Source organism: Podarcis muralis, chromosome 2 (genome assembly GCF_964188315.1).
Source record: "Podarcis muralis chromosome 2, rPodMur119.hap1.1, whole genome shotgun sequence".
NCBI classification, from domain to species: Eukaryota; Metazoa; Chordata; class Lepidosauria; order Squamata; family Lacertidae; genus Podarcis; species Podarcis muralis.
In genome coordinates, this window is record NC_135656.1 from 42859706 (window position 1) to 42884775 (window position 25070).

The 25070-nt window shown below is 43.3% G+C and overlaps 1 protein-coding gene across 4 annotated transcripts in view; it reads left to right on the forward strand.

Annotated features, from left to right (window-relative positions):
* The first annotated feature begins 3694 nt into the window (after nt 1–3694).
* Nucleotides 3695–25070, forward strand: part of GIPC1 (GIPC PDZ domain containing family member 1) — a 32712-nt gene continuing 11336 nt past the window's right edge. Inside the window, exons 1-5 of one of the 4 annotated variants that reach the window (XM_028717276.2) lie at nt 3897–4094; nt 5762–5868; nt 13920–14255; nt 14550–14735; nt 18631–18811. In XM_028717276.2, the coding sequence (XP_028573109.1) occupies nt 13971–14255; nt 14550–14735; nt 18631–18811 (652 nt within the window). In that variant the 5' untranslated portion in view covers nt 3897–4094; nt 5762–5868; nt 13920–13970. Of the gene's footprint in view, nt 3805–3896; nt 4095–5235; nt 5255–5761; nt 5869–13919; nt 14256–14549; nt 14736–18630; nt 18812–25070 lie in introns of those variants that run through there. The other 3 variants (XM_077924359.1, XM_028717279.2, XM_028717277.2) reach the window with 3 other exon arrangements.

Below are 25070 nucleotides of genomic sequence, written 5' to 3' on the forward strand. Positions count from 1 at the left end.
ACAACTGGTTGCACAGAATCACAGTTTTCATTGTTGGAAGCTGTACAGGATGCACCCCTAACTTTGTGACAGATAGCAAATGAATTCAGGCTACACTACAGATTCTGCAGTTAGCTCTTTGTGAAACGTCTATTCTTCAATTTGGCATTGGTAAGCTAAGGAGATTGGGCCTGAGACAGGGCCTGTCTCAACCTCTTCTGCGTTGGAGTTGCTTCAATTGTGTCCAATTGAAAAAAACCCATGTGTGGCAAACTTTACACAGGATGATTGAGTACATATCTATTTCAATGGTTAAGCAGGCGTTCACTATAGTTTCCTATGCATATATCCTAATGCAGGAGCAGTGAGTGTAACATATATGTGCAATCATGAACTATACTGTTCATGATATTTCCAACACTTAACTAGTTTGTAGGATTTTTGTCATGATGTCGCTGTCCAAAGACAGGCATCTTACACAGTTGTAATGTCATTAAGTACAAGGGTAAAAATAACTTCAGATTTTTAAAGTATTGGTTTCCATGATTGAGATAGCTGGGTTTTTGAATCTAGGTTAACTTTTTTTAATATTAGGCAGACAAAATTAGTGAGGTATGAGGACCCAAGAAGCAAAATATGATGGATGAAAATGGATGACCTAAGCTTGGATCTTCCTTTATTGTAAATACAAGCAGAAAAGTGAGTGAATTTTTTTTATTGTAAAATAATACATGTGTGGTCTAAGGAGGTGTATCTGCATTCTGGTCAAGACACAGCATTGGTACTATATGCATGTAATCCAATAGGATTCCTGCAAGAAGTTCAGCAAGAAGAAGAGACTGATCAACACAATTTTAAGGTATCTGCTGCCGCCTTCATTTTTTTTTTCTTCTTCCTCTCCATACCATGGATATATTGGCAACAATGCTACCCTAATACACTACTGTTTATGGTCGTGCTTCCTATATTCTGTCAGTTCACACAGATTTTTTTTCTAGTGACGATTTAAGCTACAAGGGAGTAAAGGCTAAGAACGAAAGCCCTGAAAGCAAACCCTCCAAAGTATTGACTGCCAACTGGTATGTGCTATTGCACCAGCCTCATCCAAATAAGAATTCTTACCGTAAACTTTGCTTAAATTTTAAGGTTTTGTTCTGCATTCTAAGAAATCTCTTTATTTGCTTAAACTCAGTATTTAGCTCCCTGTTCCCAAAAGTCCCAAAGGAGCCTAGTCTATGTGTGCAGCAGGAAGATGCGGGTAGATAAGTATGTGCTGGATCACATTTCTAAATTCTTTGCTATGTGAAGAATTCTCAGTTCTCTGTAAGTTGAAAAGCAGCATAACAGAGAGCAACAAGCTGTGCTAGTTTTTAACTTGCTGAATATTTTATATGGGGGCAGGAAGCACATTCCAAAGTGATCTGACAGCTGAAGCGATACAGTCTGCTGCATGTGTGAGCCATATGAGCTTGAGCCAAGCAAGTTCCAAGAGATTAATTTTAGGAAGCTCAACCAGATAGCTGCCAAGAAGAGTGACAGGGGCTTGATGCTACACATGCAGAATATGGAGGTAAAGTGAACTCTTACCAGTTCAGACGGTAGGCTAGGAATCACATTTTTTTCTATCTGAAGAAAAGCAGTACAGAACAAGTAGAGCACAGGCTTGAGTTGAGCTTTTCCTGGTAAGTTACGGTAATTCTTAGTGCCTAGCTTATGTGTGGCTCTCCAGATGTTGGCGTCCCACTCCATTGGTCCCAAACAGCACAGCCAAATGGGAGGGATGATGGGAGCTGCAGTCCAATACTATCTGCAGGGCCACAAGTTCTCCATTCCTGGCCTAGGCTGCTAATAATCGGTGGTATGGCCAGGGCTGGGTAGAACCCAAGGGGTGCCTCTGCAGATGCATGCCCCTGCTCTCAGAGAAGTGGCTGTGGCAGTTTCTGGGTTTTAGAAAGATGTTATTTGAACCTGGAAGTTGCAGCTGCACAACCCCAGAAAGTGAGGCTTCAGTGGGGGTGGGCAGTGCATGAAGCATGTGCAAGGTGGCATAACAGGACAGGCCACACCTGGATATGTCACAGAATAATGGCTGGGTGGTTCACAGCCAGACCTATCTGGTACAAATGTTAGGAGTCTACAGGAGTGAAGAAGAGAACTATGGATGCCATCTTTGGAGCAGGATAATCAGGGCTAGCCCAATACATTTTGCTACCTGAAATAAACCAGCAAATCCCTCCCTTAATTTCAAGGTGCACAGCATCACCGAACATGCACAGAACTGAGATTAAATCAACATACCCCCCCCCAGCAGTAGGTAGGTGAAACATAATCAACACTACTATGCCGACTGTCTTCTCATACAACCAAAGATAGCCCCACCCTGCAAATTCAAAGTACGTAGTATGGCAGAGCCCAGGGCTAGCCCAAGGCATTTTGACACCTGAGATGAATCACAAAATGGTGTGTCCCTGCTAGGGAAGATGGGGAGAGTGAAGATATATATCAGGAACAAAGGCGGGACGAGGCGACCAGCAGTGCTTCCTATTCACAGAGAGGTGGGATCTGCTGCCCCTGTGGATCCTGCCACCCGAGGCAGTTGCCTCACCTTGACTTGTGGGTGAGCTAGCCCTGGAAGAGCCACAGCTGTATATTATATGCAGTGCTTTTTTCTAAAAGTAAAAAATGAGAGGGGTACTCTCATTTTCCTACTCATATTGAAATACTGTCCCTCAATGAAGCCAAACTTAGATTCACAAAATGTTTAGGGGTATGCGTACCCCTGTGTCCCCCCAGGAGAAAAAAACCCACTGATTATATGACACAGGGTATTATATGACCTATGCGTTTGCGAGTGCTTTGCTGAGCTTCCCTGCTGCCTCGCTTTGCCTAATGGTAGGACTGGCGCTGTGGAAGACAGGAGTGCCTGGCGTGCTCTGGTCCATGGGGTCACAAAGAGTCGGACACGACTAAACGACTAAACAAAGGACTGGCGCTCGGGATACAGTACTTACTCAAAGGCAAGCACTATTATGTTCACAATAGGCCTACTTCTAGGCAAGCAGCCGCCCCAACCTATGATAATTCTGTCAGGCCCAATTGATTTCAATGGCATTTTAATCCAGATTTCGAAATCACCGAGAATTGGGAAATTCTCTTCGGCGCAGTGAAGGAAAAAGTGGGTGTGGGTGTGACGTGCGTCGTGGTGAGCGAATGTTGACACCCCGTTTCTGAAAGTGGGCAAGACGCCCTCCCTCGGTCACCAGTGGGTTGTGACATGTGGGTCCTTCCCCCCTCCCCCCCGGAGCCTTGGACGCCACCGCTGCCCTCCAAGAACCGCCTCTCCTACGGCCTAAAGTGGAGGGAGAGGCTTTTGCGGGACCAGGAGCGGGGCTGGTTTCGCGTGAAGGAAAAGCGCAGAGTTCTCCGGCTTGATGTGTTTCGATCCCCTCGAATTCGCAACAGGTTCCGGGGCGAGGCCGAAGTGGTGAACTCCGGTCCGCCCCTAACCTAGAGAAAAGGCTTGATCGGAATAGCGCACCTTCCCACCCCGGCGCTCGGCTGCTAAGCGCCAGGCACAGACAAGTCTCCACCCGGGGCAGCTAATTCGCCTCCGGCTCAGGCCGCGCCCGGCCTCCCGCCTTCCCATTGGTTCCAAGCGCGCTGTAGTGACAGAATTGGCCACTAGAAGGCAATGAGAACACGGACGCGAGCCGGGTGCGGGCGGGGGGAGGAGAGGGCTCTTGGGCGGGTTCAGGGCCGCGGGCAGTTATCCCCAAAACCCTTCCTGGATGGTTACTATCCACCTCTCCCCCCACTTCGAGGATGGTATGTTCCACCCGCTCTGCGTTTCTGCTCCGCAACCCCATCCCACCCCTCCCATTGCATCTCGAAGCTGGGGGTGGCGGCGGCGGTTGTGTGGAACTTGATATGAAGGACCCGGAATGTTCTCCTTGCTTTGGGAGGGCAACCTGTGATTAGCCAAGGAAGGAGGCGAAGCGCGCTCCAATTGGCTAGTAGGCGCGGTTTCTAAGTCCCGCCTCCTGCTGAGGGACAGGCCTGGCTGCGCGGGGTTGTAGTTTGGCTGAGGGACGGGCCCGGCGAGGAAAGGGACGCTGGTAAGGAGGAGGAGAAGGGAATGGACGTGCCTTGCCTAAGGAGAGGGGCTCCGGGGGGAGGAGTGTTGGCTGCGCTGCGAGGGAAGGGAGCTGGGGGGGGGGGAGAAGTGGGGGCGGCTCCTAAGAGAAAGCGAGATTCAGGGGTGAGGGGGAACCCAGGAGTCCTGGCATCCAGCGCTCTTCCCCCAACCCCCACCCGGCGGGAGGGAGCTTCCTGCCCGTTTGCAGATGCAAAAAGCCCCGCCGGGGTTGCCTGGATACAAAACACGTAGGGAAAGTAGTGCCGTTGCCCCTGAGACAGCCTGCTCTTGAGGGGAGTTGCCAGCTGGAGCGGCAACCCGGACTCCTGGGTTCTCTGAATAGAGCCCCTGGGTGTGTTGTGACTTGGAATTTCGGGGGGGGGTCTGCACATGCTGAGAGTTTCTCTTCCCTGACCCTCTGCTCCCCCTTCCATTAGTAAAAGGGGGTAGGCGATTAAATAAACGTCCATGTACGTCCGCTCTGTACTATTAAGTTAGGTGAGGAGTTTTTGAACTATCCTGCTACGTTCAGAGAATATAAAATAAGGTGGTTTAACAAGTGCCTGATAAAAACCCACCTGTTTCAAAGTGTGCCAAGTTCCATGGTTCCTGCTGTTCCTGATGCCAAGTGGGCTCAGGAGTGTATGGGTCGGTGTTTCTGTGTTATCAGTGATGGGAGGATTGAGTTTCACTACCGAAACTGACTTTTCTGTTTTCCTTTTATTGTAGTGTAGGATTTGAGGGAAACTCGGTAGCAACACCCAAATGCCTAGTAGCAGAGGAAACTGGCTTTCCTGTCCATTTAACGTCTCTCCAGTGAGGTCAGCACCCCCGCTTTCTCAGGAGACTTGAGAAGCTGGGGGGGGGGAATGCAGTTTTGTCAGATCTTTCTCCTAAATTGTGTACTATATGCCATTCTCCTGCATTATGGGCTTCCATCTTCCCTAACTGAAGGCTCTTTTGCTGAATTTAGAAGGTGTTCCTCTATGCTTTTAATGATTGGCTCAGTGGTATAAGGTGTTGGACTTTTGTCCTTTTGTTGCTACAGGTAATCTGTTGAGGGTGTTAACGTTTGAGGAAGTTGGAGAAAAAAGATTTGTGCTCTGTAACCTAGGTGCTATTCAACAACTGGCAAAACTGGCAAGTGCTTCTATTTCACTCTTCAGAAGCATTCAGAAGCTTACTACTCCTTATCTAGGTCAAGAGGGATGCACACAGTGTGTTCCATTATGGTCCCTTACCATTTTAACAAGGAAGGGGTGAGTAGGTGCTTGGCAGGCATAACCTGTCACCAAAGTTGTGCGAAATCTAACAATACAGCACCATACACATTTATTCTCTCCTGTGGCCACCATGTTCTGTTCCCCTCCTGCTGACCATTTAAGCCTAATCACTGATTCTCCTCTGGCTTTCTACATTTTGCAAAATGCTCCAAATTCTTTGAAATCTTAAATCTTGCAGGTAGAATAATGATGAAAAAGGAGTAAATGTGGGTGAATGTGCATAATATGTTATAATATGTTCCAATAACAGGATATTGGTGACTTTGTATAATGCATTCAGTATACAGTATATTTCAGTTACTGGTGAGATATGAATTGGCCTTTTCATGCAAGTGTGTATAATGTAGCCCACCCTTTTCCTCAGGCCTGCCAGTTCACACTCTCTCTTCTCCACCTGATGTTGGGGACCTTCCTTCACTTACTGCCAAGAGGTCACTGGTTCCTGAAGCAGGAAACTGCGCCCACTGTAGGGTGAGGTGCCATTTGTTATCTTCTCTTGCTGAACCCAGGGAGCAGAAGCAGGGAGGAACCGTGATGATTCTGACCATCTTTCCTTTCCAAATACAGTATTCATCAAAAGAGTAAAACAAAATTGCTGAAAGGTCTCCCCACCAACCTCTGTGTTGATGTTGGTGAAGTAGCACTGTCGCTCACATGCTTTCCTGCTGTGGGATGTAGCAACTGTCTGGTATAATGTACTTATAGTATTAGAAAAAGTAGGCTAGCTAGGCTCTAGCTCTGCTGATAAGGATTCAGTGGTAATTGTGGATCACAAATTGAATGTGGTCTGTTGCAAGAATAGCAAAGGATTTTCTGTGATGCACAAAGTATTCTGTCCAAGTCATTTGAAATAATACTGTGCCTTCATTTTGATCCTGTTAACATGCAGGAGTAATAGTAAATACAACCCTCTCCCACCTGCCCTTTGCTACTCTCTTCCTGTTATCTCCCTTCATCTTTGTCCTCCCAGTCTTCCATAGTAAGCCATCTGGGCAGGAGCGGCTTTTATACGTGAGGTCAGTGCAGTGTCTCACACAGACAATAAAAAAGGTTAAATAGTAGTGATGGTAATAACAGCTAGTGAGGCTGCTGGTAATGAGATGCACTTCAAAGGGAAATACTTCAACTGCAATCCTAACATGGGAGAAAATCCTCTTGGACTCAATGGGATACCGATGATGATGATGATGATGATGATGATGAAATTTGTACCCCACCTATCTGCCTTGGTTGCCCCAGCTAAGTAAACGTACACACAGTACTGGAGAACCTGGGGGATAGGTGATGACAGAAATAAATATGTTTAAGTTATAGGGTGTGCAAGCACATGGATTTTGATGTTAAAACGAACAATTAACAGGTGGAAGTCAACCAGTAGTGTTTCTAACAGCAGGAAACGAAGGCTTTGTTAAAAACGTAGAAAGCAAATCCTTAGCTGTAAAAGCAGCAGAGATAGGAGGCTAAGTTAGCTAGTGAATTCACGGCCATCTTCACTGGAGAGTTTAAGAGGAAGTTTGGCAAGCCTCCTCTTGATTGTTTAGGCCTAGGTGAAATAATTCCTATCTTAATACAGAGGCATTACCACAAAAATCCATTTGAGGCCTCCAGTTATTCAAGGCTTAGCATTTTAACGCCTATCCTAGTCAGCTGCAGAGAAATCTCTAGTTCAGTATGGAATGTCAACAAAACTTGAGTAGGATTTATGGAGCAGATCTCTGAAGTTATCTGACCCTCCCCAAAACTATACATTGTGCTTCAAATTTTGAAATCCTTAGGATGCTTCACACTAGTTTAAGTTTAGATGTGTTAGTATTTCAAATGATTTGTTTTATAGGTGAATATTATAGCTTTAGTGCTTTCAGCCTTTTGCCTTCTGCATTTCTGCCAAGATGGGGCCTTGTCAGCACTTTGTCTCCTGTATGTCTGCTGTCTAGACAAATTAAAATTCAGCACCCATGAGGAGTCTTGTTTAGAGCTAATTCCATGACCTGTAAATGCCTATAGTCTTGGTGGATTTATGCTCTGGAGTGTGTGATTATATTTTTCATAATTGCTTGAAATGAGAATATTGTGAATCAGGAAGACGGGGGAGGCCCACGTTCAAATCAACGTTGAACTGTGAAGCTTACTGGGTTAACTTGGGCAAATCATCATCTTGCAGCCTGACATACCTCAAATGGGTGCTGAGAATAAAAGAGGGAGGGAGGGAGGAGTACCAGGGCTTTTTTCAGGGAGAACTCAGAGAAACTCAGTTCTGGCACCTCTCAGGTGGGTTCTGGGCTGGCACCTCTCAGGTGGATGCCATTGCCATTCTAAGAGAATGAGGGAGGTTTTCATGGTGAGTTCCAGCACCCCTTTTTCTAGCACAGGGGACCATGTTTATCTCAGTGAACCCCTTGGAGGAAAGACGGGATATGAATGTAATATTGAAACAGGGATAAGATCTTGTTCTCTGGCAGACTTTGGGAGAGAAGTCAAGGGAGACAGATGCAAGTGCAGAATAGTGTAATGATCTCTGGGAGCTGAAAATGATGGGACAAGCCAGACCGCAGTGGAACTTGCAGCATAAAAGGAGACAAAATATTGCTTTGAAAATAGTTACTTTTGGCAGTGTTTGAAGGGGAAGTGTTGTTGGCAGAAGTGTTCTGACAATGCCGAAGGCTGTGCTTAGAATGTGGAATGCCTTGCCCTGTAGTTTGCTTTAGCTGTTCTTCAGTGTGGAGCACTCACAGGTTTGGCTGCGTTCCCTTGCTGTCCCACCCTCTAGGGAACACCCTGTAGCCTGTTTCTCTGCTCTGAATCAACTTGCAAAGGCCTGCTCCACCCTGATCCCAGAACAGAGGCGTCAGAGGCTTGCTCCTGCTGCGCCAGTCCCAACACTTGCACGCTCCCAGAGCCTGGTTTGGAGATTCACATAAATTAGCAGAAAGGTTAGGATCTTGTGTCCTGCTGTATTACTCAAGGGCCTTTTCCTTTAGGAGAGAGTCATGTTGTTGGACCCAAAGGCTATTTTAGGGTATCTTTGTTATGTGATTTGTCTGCATTATGGAGTTTTTAATTTGGAGCAATAATTTGCCTCCTGTTAATACACAGACACTTCTAAACCAAAGTCTTGACAGTTTGACTTTTTCTTCCCAGTTATTTCTGATCTTTGGTTTACTGTATTTAAATCTTAATCTGATAGTGTTTACCTATTGGTTGTTCTTGTATCAATTAGTATTAACTTCCTACAGAAAGGACAGGTACTTGTATTATTCATTATAAACCTTTGTAACCCACACAAATGTGTACCTGTGTGTTATGGAGCGATGAGCAGTACTGAACATGAACCCAGACCTGAGATTTGACAGTGGCTTCTTGTACTGAATCCAGCTCTGAAATGCCCATTTCATAGCCGAAAGAGAGCAAAGCATGCTCACCTATCAAATCCTGTCACTTTTAGGGAAAGGGCAACCAAAGGGGTCAGGGGGCTGAAGCAACTCCACTACAGAGAAAGAATATAATGCTTGCTTCTTTTAATTTAGAAGAAAGATGTGTAAGGGGAGGAGACATCATAGAAGTTCATCAATCTGATGGGGGGGAGCATTTCCCCCCATCTCTACAGCACGCTTATTAGACAGATTCATGGAGGGCAGAGTTATCATTGACTATTAATCATGGTTGCTGTATATTACCCTCCAGGATTAGAGGCAATATACCTCTGAGTACAAGTTCCTGAGGATCAAGCACAGAAGGGGGCTAGTGCCCTCATACCCTCGTATCCTGTTTGTGGGTTTCCCAGAGGCATCTAGCTGGCCACTGTGGAAAATGGTATGTTGGACTTGTTCAGTCTTTGGTCTGATCCATCAGGGCTCTTCTTGTGGTCACAGCCATTGTAATTGCTGTGTGGAATATCATGTGAGCATTTCAGGTACCTGTTGGATATAGCCTGTGGTGAGAAAGATGAGACACAACACCCCTCTTCTTGCTCCACCTCTAAATAAACCTGGCTTGTACTGTTGTATGGCCTTGTTATTCTATTTTAAAAAACACATTGCTCCCTAGTGTAGTGCTTCAACATGGGAACATTGTCTTGCCTTTTAAAAGTGGTGAATGTTAGAATGCTTAATCTCCCACTGTTTGCTTTTACTTCATTTTCCTTCATTCTGAGGATGTGCTCTCCCCCTCTTGAGTGCTGCAAGTGTGTTTTGCTGGGAGTCGGGGTTTAACAGCAGCAAATGGCTGTGCAACTAGACTGCTGCCCAGAGCCCGATCTCTACAACCTTAGTAGTTCATGGCAGATAATTAATATGTGCCAATGCCATTTCATAGATAAAAACCTCTTTTGGCTTATGGAGGCAGTTAAACAAGTACACATAAACAAACAGCTAAAAGGTGTTTGGGCAGTATTCACCTCTGGACAATCATGGAGTGATAAAATCCAGGTGATGCAACATCGACATCATCTATCTAAAATGGGATTTATTTTCTACTCATTAACCCCCTTTCCCTGGTTAATAGAAAATGTGCATCATCTCTGTGAGCATTTTCTGGAGTAAGCGACATATGCAGTGGTTGACCAAGGCATCTTTAAATTACAGTTTCAATGTTAAAACAAAAAACCCAATTCATATATAGCCTCAGTGCAGCCTGTCACTGGTAACTTCGAACAACTGGAATGTTCTCTCTTCAGCAGACAGCAAAATCTTGTCTCTGTGATGCAGCCTCCCAACTTGAATTCAACAATAGGCTTTCTGTGTTTCACAACATTTCAGGATCTTATAAGCCTTATAAGCAAGCAAGACTAGAAACCTCTTGCTTCAGGTGAAACTCAGAAGTCAGGAGATAAAGTCAGATATAACATGGCAAAGGGATTAAAGTCTAGATCCATGCTCCTATATTCCCCGTTTTGTTTCCTGTTTGTGTGTCCACTCACCAAATAGAGTTCCTGTAGTCAGACAACCACAAACAGAATAGGCATACATATCTAGAAAGCTTGAGCTAACTGTGACTTACTGAGATGCGGGGCAGAAAATCTTGCAAAATGGAGAACTTTCCTGTGATACGCTTCTCTGTGGAAAATTTTCCATTTCATAAGTTCATTTGTGACAACTAATGGATGTCAGTTGCAAGTAAATATTAGGTAAGATTGGCAATATCAGAGTTTGTAGCTTCATTTATTAAATACAAGTTAAGCAAACATGCTAATTAGATCATTCTCTAGGGAAAATTTCCTGATGCAAACTGAAATTTCCCTATGCAAATTTGCATAGGAAAAACCACTGGAAAATTTCCAATACATTTTTTTTTTGAAAACTTGCATTGTGACTGAGTTAATTGTACATGTTAGGAGTATGCTAGTAATTCTTCTTCTTTGGCAATCACTCATTTTTTTTAAATAAATTTTTATTAATTTTCCAAACACATAATAAAAACAAACAATACACAAAACAAAAACATACAAACATATAAACATGTATGATTTCATAATCTTATTTTCGTGCACCTTGCTTCCCGGACTCCCCCATACCTCCCCTTTTCTGCATCCTTGTTTTACACTTCTTCAGCAACCCTCCAGTTAACTAATTTTTTAATTCAATTTCATTAAATTCTTTTTTCTTTAACTTATTGATTACAGCTGCAATTCTCTATTTCTTAACACCTTAACATCTTAGCACTCCTCGATTTTACAACAATTTTTAAGATAAATTTTGAATTTCTTCCAGTCTTCTTCCACTGTCTCTTTCCCCTGGTCACGGATTCTGCCGGTCATCTCTGCCAGTCCCATATAGTCAATCACCTTCGTCTGCCATTCTTCTAGAGTGGGTAGTTCTTGTGTCTTCCAATACTTTGCTAAAAGAATTCTTGCTGCTGTCGTAGCATACATAAAAAACGTCCTATCCTTCTTTAACACCAATTGGCCAACCATACCCAGAAGAAAAGCCTCGGGTTTCTTAGGAAAAGTCCATTTAAGGACTTTCTTAATTTCATTATAGATCATTTCCCAAAAGACTTTGATCTTCGGGCAGGTCCACCAGAGATGATAAAAGGTACCTTCAGTCTCATTACATTTCCAGCATTTGTTATTGGGCGAATGGTAAATTTTTGCAAGCTTGACTGGAGTCATGTACCACCTGTAAATCATTTTCATTATGTTTTCTCTTAAGGCATTACATGCCGTAAACTTAACACCAGTGGTCCATAACTGCTCCCAGTCAGCAAACATAATGTCATGGCCTACATCCTGCGCCCATTTAATCATAGCTGATTTCACTGTTTCATCCTGTGTATTCCATTTCAACAGCAAGTTACACATTCTTGACAAGTTCTTAGTATTGGGTTCTAACAGTTCTATTTCTAGTTTTGACCTCTCCATCTGGAAGCCTATTTTCCTGTCTTGTTTAAATATCTCGTTTATCTGAAGGTAATGCAACCAGTCTCTTACTTTGGACTTTAATTTCTCATAACTCTGTAGTTTAACTTTCTCACCATCTTGTTCTAAAATTTCACAATATTTTGGCCATTTAGACTCCATATTAAGTTTTTTCACCTCTTTAGCTTCCATTGGTGACAACCACCTGGGAGTTTTACTTTCCAATAAGTCTTTGTACCGCATCCAAACATTGTATAATGCTTTCCTAACAATATGGTTTTTAAAACCTTTATGCAATTTTACCTTGTCATACCATATATATGCATGCCAACCAAATCTATTATCAAATCCTTCCAGGTCCAAAATGTCTGTATTCTCAAGAAGCAGCCAATGTTTCAACCAGCAGAAAGCTGCCGATTCGTAGTAGAGTCTTAAGTCCGGCAGGGCAAACCCCCCTCTATCTTTTGCATCAGTTAGGATCTTAGATTTTATTCTGGGCTTTTTGCCCTGCCAGACAAATTTAGATATGTCTTTCTGCCACTTCTTGAAACAGTCCATCTTGTCCAAAATCTGCAACGTCTGGAATAAAAACAACATTCTAGGCAATACATTCATCTTAATGACAGCAATTCGGCCTAACAAGGAGAGTCTCAACCTTGACCATATTTCTAGATCTTTCTTTACTTCTGTCCAACATTTGTCATAATTGTCCTTAAATAAATTCACATTCTTAGATGTTAAGTTTACCCCCAGGTACTTCACTTTTTTTGTTATCACTAAACCTGTTTCAGTCTGAAACTTCTCTTTTTCAGCAATTGTCAGATTTTTCTCCAACACTTTCGTTTTCTGTTTGTTCAGTTTAAATCCTGCTACTTGACCAAATATCTCAATTAGTTCTAATACTCTTTTAGTACTAGTATCTGGCTGTTGCAAGGTCAATACTAGGTCATTTGGCGATCACTCATAGCCAAGTAAGATTGTCTTCCATGAACACGGTCATAACAGTGAGTCTGTTAGTGACTCTGGAGGTCAATTCTGGATCCACGCGTCCTTCCACAGTGGGGATATAGGTTTCCAGGCAGGAGTTTATCATGGTGAGAATTTCCCAAACATGCCTTCCTCTTAGCTTGTTTCTCCTTTTTGTCCAGAGATTGTGCTTCTTCAAAGTCCATGACACCGTTGGTAAAGGCTGTTCTCTAATTGGAACGCAAGGCCAGTGTTTCCCAGTTATTAGAGCTTATACTACATTTTTAAAGATTTGCCTTGAGAGTGTCTTTAAACTTCTTTTGTTGTCCACCGGTAATTCACTTTCCATTGTTATGTTGGGAATAGAGTAGTTGCTTTGGAAGACAATAATCAGGCATCCAAACAACATGACCAGTCTAACAAAGTTGATGTTGAAGAATCATTTCTTCAAGCTGCGAGTCTTTCCCATCCCTGCCTTTAGACAGCAGTGATAGAACTAGGGTCCTTCTACATACAGAGCAGATGCTCTGCCACTGAGCTACAGCCTTCCCTTTTTTTCCAAGCAATGGCCAGTGGGATACAGAACTCCCACGGTAGTTGTTTGCCGTCTCGTGCCTTTGAGTTGGAACTTGTGGCGCTTCTGTGCAAAAGCCATGATGTGGTTGGGATCTGCGTACATACATAGATTGCCTGGATAAAACCCTAGTTTCCACAACAAGGCAAAACGTCCCCAAGAAACACATATCCCAAAGCCATTTGCCAAACTGAGAAATCATAGAATCATAGAGTTGGAATGGAGCCAAAGGGTCTTCTAGTCCAACTCTCTGCTGCGCAGGAACATTGAAATGCTTATAAATGGGGGAAAGCTTTGTTTCCTTCCTTGCTCTTCACTCTTTTCAGGCTACCACAAGGGGTTACCACAGATATGTGTGAGCAGGCAAGCCAGTAATATTTTGTTGTGGTCTTATTTACAAGACTACTTTACTTATTAACTGAGTCTACCTGACCTGATGGCACAAATAGAGAACTGCTGTTGTCTATTGATATTAAGTTCTATACCTGTTTCTGGTCCAGCTTCCTTTCTTCCTTGTTGGAAAAGTGCTCCCTAGAATTCAAGATAATGCGTCTTTCCAGAGACTTGCCTGTCCTTTTCCATTTCCTCCTTTTCACCTTGTGCTCTCCTTTGTGCCCCCTCCATTTCTAGGTCCATACCTTGGGCGACTGACCCTCGCTGCTGACTGGCCACATCTCCCTCATGCCGCTTGGACTAGGCCGACGGAAGAAGGCCCCACCGCTGGTGGAGAATGAGGAAGCCGAGCCCATTCGCAGTGGCCTGGGCGGGCTGGGGGTAGGCAGCGTTGGTGTGGTTGGCGGGGCACTTCAGCCTGGCCTCCCCCCACCCCCTGCCAGTCTCCGCCCTCGACTTGTGTTCCACACCCAGCTGGCCCACGGAAGCCCCACTGGCCGGATCGAGGGCTTTACCAATGTCAAAGAACTGTACAGTAAAATTGCCGAGGCCTTTAAAATCTCACCAGCCGAGGTAGGCGCAATCATCATGTTTTCCTGGGAATGCTCGTTTAGTGTTAGGGATGGCATGGCTAACTCAGCTTGGGTGGGGCAGGTGCCAGGGTCAACAACAGTTTAGATTGGCGTGAGGCTGTGTTTAAGTAAATATCTGGGAGCTTATGCTGGAGGTTTGTCGCCAAAAGCTTCTAGGTCTCTTACCTCTTGAACTGAAGGAGCAGACTCCACTGGTGCACTTTGAGTACTATCTCTAAAAGCAGTCAGGATGCCTGTAATGTCAAGTGCTCATGCCTCCTTTCCTATTATCTAGGTGATGTTCTGCACCTTAAATACTCACAAAGTGGACATGGAAAAACTGTTGGGTGGCCAGATTGGCCTAGAGGATTTCATCTTCGCCCACACAAAGGGCCAGAGGAAGGAGGTTGAGGTGTTCAAATCTGAGGAAGCCCTGGGCCTGACCATCACAGACAACGGAGCTGGCTATGCTTTTATCAAGGTATCTTTGGGTAGGCTCAGCTTGTGCTGCTCTCCTACTGAATTCTTGCTGCTGTTGAAGGAGGGTGTACGGGGCTTCCATTTTGTGGGTGTGGTTTTTTGTTTTTTGTTTGGTCCACTGTGTTGCTTCCATTGTTCTTTCTATCAGCTTCAGGGAGGCTATTTTATCTTTCAGAGGTTTCTACACAAGAGGCCACTAAGCCCAGTGCTTACCCTAATCCTCATACTGTGAGCTACGAATCTTCCCTGATCTGAACCTTTCTGGGAGCTAATGTGTCTTACAGGAGCTAGGGAGTCCAACCCACCCATTACTAACAATTACCTTTTTTTCCTTCCCACTCTGGCTGAGAATGTATTATTTTACTGTGCCAAGTGATTGTATAATGCACAAGGCTCCCTAACACACCTGCTGGCCTTTTCTACATGAAACATGATAACCAGGTTATCTTCTAGGGTCTGAACAGAAAAATCCTGATAAACCAAGTAGTCTAGAAATGCTAAGCATTTGGGGTGAGGGTTTTTAAGGAAAAAAAGATGACCACAGAGCCTAGGACTTGCCAATCAGAAGGTCAGTGGTTCGAATTCCCGCGACAGGGTGAGCCCCCATTGTTCAGTCCCAGCTCCTGCCCACCTAGCAGTTCGAAAGCACATCAAAGTGCAAGTAGATAAATAGGTACCGCTCCAGCGGGAAGGTAAACGGCGTTTCCGTGCGCTGCTCTGGTTTGCCAGAAGCGGCTTAATCATGCTGGCCACATGACCCGGAAGCTGTCTGCAGACAAACGCCGGCTCCCTTGGCCTATAGAGCAAAATGAGCGCGCAACCCCAGAGTCATTCGCGACTGGACCTAACAGTCAGGGGTACCTTTACCTAAGAAGGATATGACACAGAGATTTTCAGTTATATAAAAGTTTGAAGAAGCAGATAAGAATTTCTTTTATAGATGCTTTGGGGCACCCAGTTAAATTAAGTTAAGAAGATTTAAGTGAGAGAAGAAAATGATACAGATCATTCATTCAGTTTGCTGTCACAAGATAGGCTGATGGCCACTGATTTGGATGGCTTTAAAATGAGGTAGGACAACCCAAGTCTATTAGCCACAATAGCAAAATGGAACCTCCAGTTACTGAGGCAGTGTATCCTTGAATATCAGTTGATGGAGCTAATAGAGGTTTATTACTATTATAGTTGGAAAAGAAGTTGTACTAGCTAAATCTTTGCTCTTGTCCAGCATTTGTGTTCTTACTTTCTTTTAAAGTCTGTGCTAAAATTATTTGAGTAATAAGATAAGAAACCATAAATTCTGCTATGTGGATATATATTCAATCTAACTGAATTAATGAACATATTTACATAGTGGACAAGTTAGCACATAATGCTTATGGTTTATAAAAGCATGGATTGGCATTATGCGTGAATCCTGCTCAGTGGCTTAACAGTAGTTCATTTACTGCCAACATACCATGAGCTAGGTGAAACTATAGTTGGTTTGGTTTGGTTTGGTTTGCAAACCTTAGTTCGCTGTTACTTTTTTAAAAAAATAATAATTCAGTTTTCAAAAATTTACAAACAGACACACTACAAACATATGCATCCAATACAATTACATATTTGACTCTCTCTCCCCCCCCCCCCCCACTTTTGTGGTTTCTTAATTTTAGTTTTTTACACTGCATTTTCTACTTTATTCCATTTTTATGATAATCTTTTGTTTTTTTCAATAATATTTTTAACTGCTTGTTTTAAGTTAATCCTACAAATGAATTTACTTGCATACCTATATTTTTCAAATATTCAACAAATTTTCCCCAGTACTACAGAATACAGAAGCTTGTCCACCTGACTACACTAACCCAACCCCACTCCATTTTCTAACTACCAGTAGAATAGTTATTCTGTTCTTCCTTCTTTAAAAGTGCATGTGGTGTTGTTGCTGTTTTTGTGTGTGTGTGATTCCTCAGATTCTGCAGGAGTATTGGATTCCACTTTTCAGGTTATATGTTCCTAGACGCTTGGAACAGAGCTATACCTCTGATGCAAGAGCCTCAATCCTCTTTGTACCCTTGCTTATGTTCCCTTCGTACGGTTGGTTCATAAACTAGGGATTAGCTAGTTACATTCTGGAAAATACTGGAGCCTGCTCTACTTTCACAGTTCTGAGCATGTGCAAGAGCATGAGATTGCAACACTCATTCTCTCCTGGAGTAGATAAGTTTAGACCACCTGCCACATGGCCCTGTTCCAGCTTTCTTGCGGAAAATAAGTTGTGGCTCTTCTTGAGATGGGTGTTTTGTCTTGGAATGGTTGGAACTTCCTGGGAGCATCACAACCTGTGCTTTCTCAAGGAGCTGTAAGACTAGTGGCAGTTTGGTATCTTTGGATAGAGAAGGAAATCTTCACGTGGCATTGGGCAGAGCTGCCACAGTACCTGCTATGTAGTTAATAAACAGTTGCTGTCTCCACCCAGGGTTCATCAGCTTCTCAGTCCTGGAGGAAGTGACTGTGTATTATCACAGGATGATCTGAGGGAGTCCCTGCCCTTTTAAAAACAGCACAACACTGCAGTGTTTGTTTTTAATGTGAAGGTTTGCTGTTGCAGTTCTTTAAGCAGCTTTAAAACAGAAATTTGTTCACCATTACCTAAATACCCTGTGAAACAGTATTCAGAACCTCTCCAGGCCAGTACTGGCCTGCTTCGGTTTCAGAAGCAGTCAAAGTCTGTTCTCCTTAGCAATACTCTCCCTTGTTCTGGTCTCCTCCCCCTTTTCTACTTCTCTTCAGGAGGCTACACTTCCTGATAGGTTCCTTTTATCATAAATCACGTGTAACCTCTCTCCATGCTTAATCCAGAGTGATTCTGCTGCACACTTCCACATGCAGTACAAACATGCACAGGCAGCGTCTCACACTAGGTTTGTAGTTCTGGGCATTCTCCACTCTTGCAAGGCAAAACCTGCAAGGAAAGGAATGCTTCCACCCTGTTGCAGTGCAATACAGGCAGTCTGTCTAGGAACCATGGATCAGGGAAGAGAGAGACTCAGGGTGCTTATTACTTGCAGGTTTGTGTGAAGAAGGCTCTTATTCCTTGGACTTGATGTGTGGGTTATTTGGTGATCCAGAAGCACTATTCCTTTTTCTAAACTGCTTCCAGAAGTATAACTTTGCTTGGTGAGGTGGGGTTATACCTCTTTCCAAGGTATTTGACAATTGCTTCTGCTGGAAACAGGATGCCAGACTGGTTAGGCTACTGTTTGCATCCACCATGAGTCAATTAAATATATAAGTGTAATTATGAGTCACAATCCTCAGGAAAAATAGCTGCAGGTTCAGCACTGGAGCAGAATGGAGCAGGGTGAGCATTGTATGTACATAGTTTAGGGCTGTGGTGGATCCCAAGGCTGAAAGGTCGTGAGACAGAGGAGTTAAAACATGCTGAACACAAAGTTGGGCTTCTTACTCCTCAGAGGTACATGGTCTTCTCTACTCGGAGGCCTGACAGTGGAGATTTTCCCACATGCTTAAAAGGCACATGATACATGTGGCAAAATACTCACCAAGGAATTGGTCTTGGCACACTAGTTGTCTGGTCATAACCAGGTGTTAAAAAAACATCAATGAAAATGATTCTTCCATTGGCTTGCTTTATTATGAGCTTCACTCTTTCTCTCACCAACTTGCTTCCTTCCCTGTAGAAATGCTGACAGTTGTCCATCATAAAGGTATGGTTGTGAAGCTAGAATGGATGAGTGAGCCTAGGTCAGCTTAGAATTAGAGCCTGCCTCTATTGCCGTATAGTTTGTCACTTGATTTCTGGACACAATGTCTTCTTGAGGTGGGAAGTGTCAGGAAATGGTTGGGTCTGTATTTGCATCTTGACTGTTCCCATCTGTTGTTGGCAGAGAATCAAGGAAGGGAGTGTTATTGACCGGATCCAAGTCATCAATGTGGGGGACATGATCGAGTCTATCAATGGACAGAGTCTTATCGGCTGCCGGCATTATGAGGTCGCCAAAATGCTCAAGGACCTGCCCAAAGGCCGCACTTTCACACTGAAGCTTACTGAGCCTCGAAAGGCTTTTGGTAAGTGTATTCTGCACACTCTGAATTGCTGGGAAGTAGGGGGGGGAGATAAAAATACATCATTCAAGAAATGGGGAGTTGGCAGCTTGCTGTTTCTCAAAGCAACCGTAGCTGAACTTTATTTTCACAAGACTAGAGGTAATTGAGGTGGCTTTTGCCCTCTTTTAGACTCTGCCCTTCTGGTTACTGATAGGAGATTCAGTTAGTCCCGGGGGCATGTTTCCATTACAAGCCAATCCACAAGTTAAAGGGGAGGTAAAACTAGGGACTCCATAATTGCTGGAGGAAAATCTGTGCCTTCCCTTGCTTGAGGACAGCAATTTCTTCGACTACCTCTCAGTTATAATAACCTGGGGCGGGACATCTTTTTTGCTCAAGGGCCGCAACATTCCCTCTTGACCAACCCTCTGTATGCCAGCCATGGGCATCACCACCCCACAGATTGTTGCATGTAATCTTCCATGCATGCAGTGCTCAAGCAAAATGTCAAGGGTACTTCAGCTAACCTGTTGATGTCTTACTTTACAATAAGGTGGCAGGTGCAGATTAGGCATAGAAAATGAAGGTGCAAGCTAATATCTGGCTTTGCCCTCGGTATTGCATCAAGTTAAAAAGAATTTGATTACCTTTGTACTGGAGCTTTAAAGCCAATTTCCATATCAGATTCCCATCCAAAAGTAAGGGTATATCTGACTTCGTTTTCAAGAGCACAGCATGAATAACATTTGTACACTTTGGCTAATGACACAGACTTGTCTTTTGGCTTTCCCTGTGGCAATCAATGATTCTTTCAGTGGCATACATTCCAAACACTTTCTTCAGGAACTCACACAGTGGAGTAGGAAACAGGATCTAAGTTTCTACGATGCACACGTTTAAGAGTAGAAAATTCATCAAAAAGAACCTCTGGTTTCTGTGCACCTTTTATAGGCAGGTTTATAGACTCTTCCTCTAAGGAAGAAGTGTTTTAATACTTGGCAACCACCTGGTGTAATAGGAGAAGGTTGACAAAGGGTGTGTTTGAATTCTCTACTTGCAGCAGGCTGGTTTCCTGTTAGCTTCTAAACTGAACTTTGAGCAAAACATGGTTTACATTTTGCTCATGACATGCAAGACAAAATTGTAAGTTTTGCACCCAATACAGACACACAGAGAAGTTTCCATGATGTGTATGAGCCTAGCTGAGGGAAACACAGAACCTTTCTTCTATTCAAAATGCAGTTTGTTTGTGTCAAAGAATTAGCGAAGAGGATGGGCTCTGTTTCAGTTGGGAGCAGACTCACCTGAGCTTAGAATTAAGGGAAGTTTGCCCTCTTGCAGTGTGTGCTATTTTTGAAGGTGTACTCTATGTCTGTCTTCAACTTCCTAAGGACCTTTTTAAAAGAAAAAAGGGATAAAAGCAATTTTCTATTTCTTATGGATGGGTGGCTATTCTCAATAATGTGTGGATCACACCTGCTGAAATCTAAATCAAGATAGGTGGCAGAATAAGATTTTGAGTAGCTGGAGAGGACTTTGATGCCCTGCCTCCTCCTCTTCTCTCTTCCTCCCCTTCCCATCCCCTGCCACTCCAAATGACTATCAAGTCCAGAATACATTGTGCAAGATTGCATTATTTATACAGCCCATTTTTCTTGCCACAGAATTTAAATTGTGTGCATGCAGAATTATTTTTCAAGTGCTGTGAGTGTATACAGCCCAGAAAATAAGTTTATTTATTTAATATATTTTTTATTAAATTTTCAAATTTTGCATTTCAAATTAAACATCTTTTATTATACCATACATTCATTGACCTCTCTCTCCTTCCAAGGATCATTTAACTTATCCACCATTCCTGCATATTTTGATCTATGCCTCTAATTCTGTTTTCCTATCTTACATTATTTCAATATATATTATACTGTTGAATTTACTTTAATACTGCCAGTGTTTTCAACTGTGCACAATTGTTTTCAATATACTTCGACAAAAATTTTCCACTCCTCTTTAAATACCTGTTCTTCTTGCTCCCTTATTCTACTTATTAGACCTGCTAACTCCATATTCTATCATCATAAGTTGCTAGTCCTCCTTGCTAAGGACCTCCCTCACTTTCCATTTTTGGGCTAGCAAAATTCGAGCCACTGTTGTTACATATATACGGTAAATAATTTTTTCCTGACTCTTGGAAACCTCTGTCTGAACAATTCCTAAGCGAAATGCTTCTGTTTCGGGCGGGGGGGGGGGGGGAGAGTTGTTTTGAACATTTTTTTCATCTCATTATATATAATTTCCCAATATACTTTTAACTTTTTTGCATGCCCACCACATATGGAAAAAAGGTTCCCTCTACTTCTTTACATTTCCAACACAAATCAGATTCTGCATTATACATCTTAGCCAATCTATTCAGAGTTAAATACCATCTATGGATCATTTTCATATAGTTCTCTTTCAGTGTGTAGCATGCAGTAAATTTCAAATCATTCTTCCAAAGTTTCTCCCAGAGGTTTAGTTTTATATTGTACCCTATATCCATTGCCCAATGGGTCATTGACGCTTTAACCACCTCATCTTTTGTTTCCCATTCCAATAATAATTTATACATTTTAGACAGTAGTTTTTCCTTATTCAGCAATAACTCTCTTTCAAACTGTGAGCTTTCGTCCAAAAAGCCATTTTTCTTATTTGATGATACTGTACTGTAACCCAATCAGTAACCTGGCTTTTTACTTCTTCCATTGGTTTCAATCTGGGTTCCCTCCCCAAAAAGTCCAACAAGTCTCAAAAGGACCCCCACCGTCTATCCATATTTATTGTCTTAATTGTAATTGCTTTGGTTGGCGATAACCATAAGGGTGTTTTTCTTTCCAACAATTTTTTACATTTCTCCCAGACTCTATACAAATTTCTCCCAATGACATGGTTCATGAAACTTTTATATATTTTGGCTTTCCCATCCCAGAGACATGCATGCCAGCCAAATTTCATATCGTGAAATAGGATAATGATAAGAAAATAAGTTTATGGCACTGGTTGACAGTTGTGCTGTAGCGCAGCCAACAGATGGCGCTGGTGCTACAGCACCAGCCTTGCACAGTCTTCAGCAGACTGGACATACTATTTTTGTAGAAAGGACTCTTATTCAAATTAACTGTGGCCTTATGCCCAGGCAGTTGTTTGTAATTGACCTAATTTGCACATTGGTTTCATGAGCATGGTGAAGGTTCAAGCCACAGCTGAGACATAAATTGCACTGATTCCGTGCACTGATTTTGTATTAGCAAAACAAAACATGGGATACTTTTCAGTAAAGTTCTTCAGAAAATGAGTAAGTTTGGGCTTCATATTACTTGCCTCCTTTCATCTTTACTTATCTTGAGCAACTACTGTTTTCAAATATCTCTTCCAACTATATTATTATTTATTAGGCTTATATCTTCACCTCCCTCCCAAAGGAACCCAGGGTGGCAAATGTGTCGGTAGTGGTGGTGTGGTGTAGTGGTTAAGAGCAATAGACTCGTAATCTGGTGAACCGGGTTCGGGTCTTTGCTCCTCCACATGCAGCTGCTGGGTCACCTTGGGCTAGTCACACTTCTTTGAAGTCTCTCAGCCCCACTCACCTCACAGAGTGTTTGTTGTGGGGGAAGAAGGGAAAGGAGAATGTTAGCCGCTTTGAGACTCCTTCGGGTAGTGATAAAGCGGGATATCAAATCCAAACTCCAAACTCTTAAACAATACAGTTAAGAGTTTCTAAAAAATAGTTTAAAACAATCACCTACTCTCGCAGCTCATCATTTCAGGGTTGACACTTTTAGTCATAAAATGCCTGCGTAAAAAGGAACGTTTCTAAAATTCCTCCTGAAAATTAATAATGAAGGAGGCAGGTGCACCTTCCTAGGGAGGGCATTCCACAAATGAGGAACCACCACTGAGGAGTCTCTGCCAATCCCCACTGGTGACACTGTCGATTGTAGTCTCAATATAGTTGGTAATTGAAGGTGCTTTTTTTAAGGTACTTGGGTCCCAAGCAGTTTAGGGCTTTGAATGCTAGTATGTTAGACCTGGTAGTTCACACACAGCCCCATGGTCCCATCAGGCTACCCCACTTACCAACCCAAGAGCCACGTTCTGCATGAGCTGCAGCCTCCAGATCATCTTCAGGGGCTGCCCCACATAGAGTCAAGCAGTTGGTCACCAGAGCATAGCAGCTTCCTAATAATGGATAGCTGCGGTTTTCTAACAAGCTTGCACAAATGTGGCACAGGAGCTTTGTTAAGCACCTGCACCATATAATTTACATTGTGGTTGGCGGAGTTTTCACATGTGCAGTTCTGGGATTTGGAATGTGCTGGCAAAACCTGGATATACATTTACTTTAAAATCTCTCTCACATGCATTAACAAAATATATACTGCACACAAGTAACTTCGGTATTGGGAGAAAACCCTCGTTTGAAATTGTGGTGCTGCAGTCTTCTCTCGCCAGCAGAGGTCAGGGTGGCACCAGTTCAATAGAATTCTCTACCCTGAGCCAAATCTCTGCTGGGTGGAAGAAACTCTTTTTACACATCCTCTTCCTAGGCAAGCAGAGAGGGTGGCCCTTGCCATGTTGTACGGTGGAATAGCTAGCTTTGGGAGAGCAGAACTGGTATCTGAATGGAGCAGCAATTTTTCTCAGTGTTGGCTCAAGTGAGCGCAGAGTGGGATGGGTTTCCCTTCTCTATCCAGAAGCCTTGCTAGGTCTCTTAGAGGAAGGATCCTGCACTTAGTCAGTATAAGATGGGAAGGTTATCCGTGATGGGGTGGGAGAAGCAGGGTAGTCATAAGTGACCCAGAGGAAAACTGAGGAAGTGAGAGGTATGTGGAACAAAACTTGGGGCTGGACTTCCCTGACCCTTGAGAGAAGATGGGCAGGAAGCTCCATGTTGAATACACAAAGCTCAGTTTTTCATTTTATCTCCTGCATGGCGAAGACTCCTGCTCTTAACAACTGTGTTCTGGGTAGGATCCAGCTCCCTTTTGGTCAGAGCCTTGTGCTGTCATTATATTCCTCTGTGGCTGGTGCATTAGGCTGGTTGCCATACAGGATGTCTTTGAATCCTGGTACTAAGTAACCTCCCTGCGCCTGTAGTGTTCTACTTAGCAGAGAGAGCCTAAGATTATACTGCTGGGTAATAACCGCACCTTGGAGTTCTGTGTCTGCGGTGCATCCGCTATGCTTAATGCTTCTTCGTGTTACCCAGAATAGGTCACGAGCAGTTCCAGCTTCTAAATGCATTGCAACCCCTGCTGTGTTTGCAGCACAGCTTATCCATCATTTCAGTCTGCCTCTGCCACTGCAAGTTTCTTCCTCCTTGAGTGACTCACCAGACAGTTCTGAGAAGGATGATTTTCCACTTTCCAAGTTATTCCTTCCTTGGCTGTGGCTGTTGTGTGTGTGTTTGCTCTTCACTTTCATCTCCTCTGCTGGATTAATATTTGTTAGTGCTTCAGGAATGGTCGCACTGATTCCCTCCTCCCCATCATGCAATACTTGGATGTGAATGATGTTCTTTGCTAAGCTGGCTGGCCAGCGGGGGGTGAGGAGAAGAAACACAGAGAAAGAGAGAAACAGAATTTGCACTTTTCCAGTAGAACAATTTTTCCTGTTAATTTTTGGAACCACCAAGTCATCCCAAAATGGGGCTCCATTTATTGCCTAGACACTGGATCATTTTGCAAGCAACCAATGTTACTTTTTAACCTGCACAGGTATTTCACAGGTTAGGAGAGCTGAGCTGTGGAATGATTCATTGGTTCCAGAAACAGGGCTTTTGCTTTTGGGATTTGCCAGTGAGACAGCAACTTGGTTCCAACAACTTGGAACCATAGCGAACAAACCGGTTCTTCCCAGTAAGTCTTGGTGCAAGCCGATACTTGCATAGTCCCTAAAAGAGCTTCATTTGAATGTCTGTTAGCCCCTCGTCTCAGTCTGCCTTAGGACAGTGACATTTTATTTTCCTCTTCTTTCTTGCTTTGTTAACCGTTTAGATGAAGAGTTTATGGAGAACTAGAAAATTTGACTGCTATCTTGTGATACTTTGCTTGGCCTAATAAAGGTATTGCCTTAATAAGGATTTTGGAATTTTTCTTCAGTACAGCATTGCTACCTATACTTCTTCGGAGAGAGATATCAGTTGCCATTTGAACTCATTTTGTTGTCTGCCTTCACATAACTGTATGAGTTAGGGCATAAACTCTTTGACAACCAGCCACATGTCCGGAAAATATATATT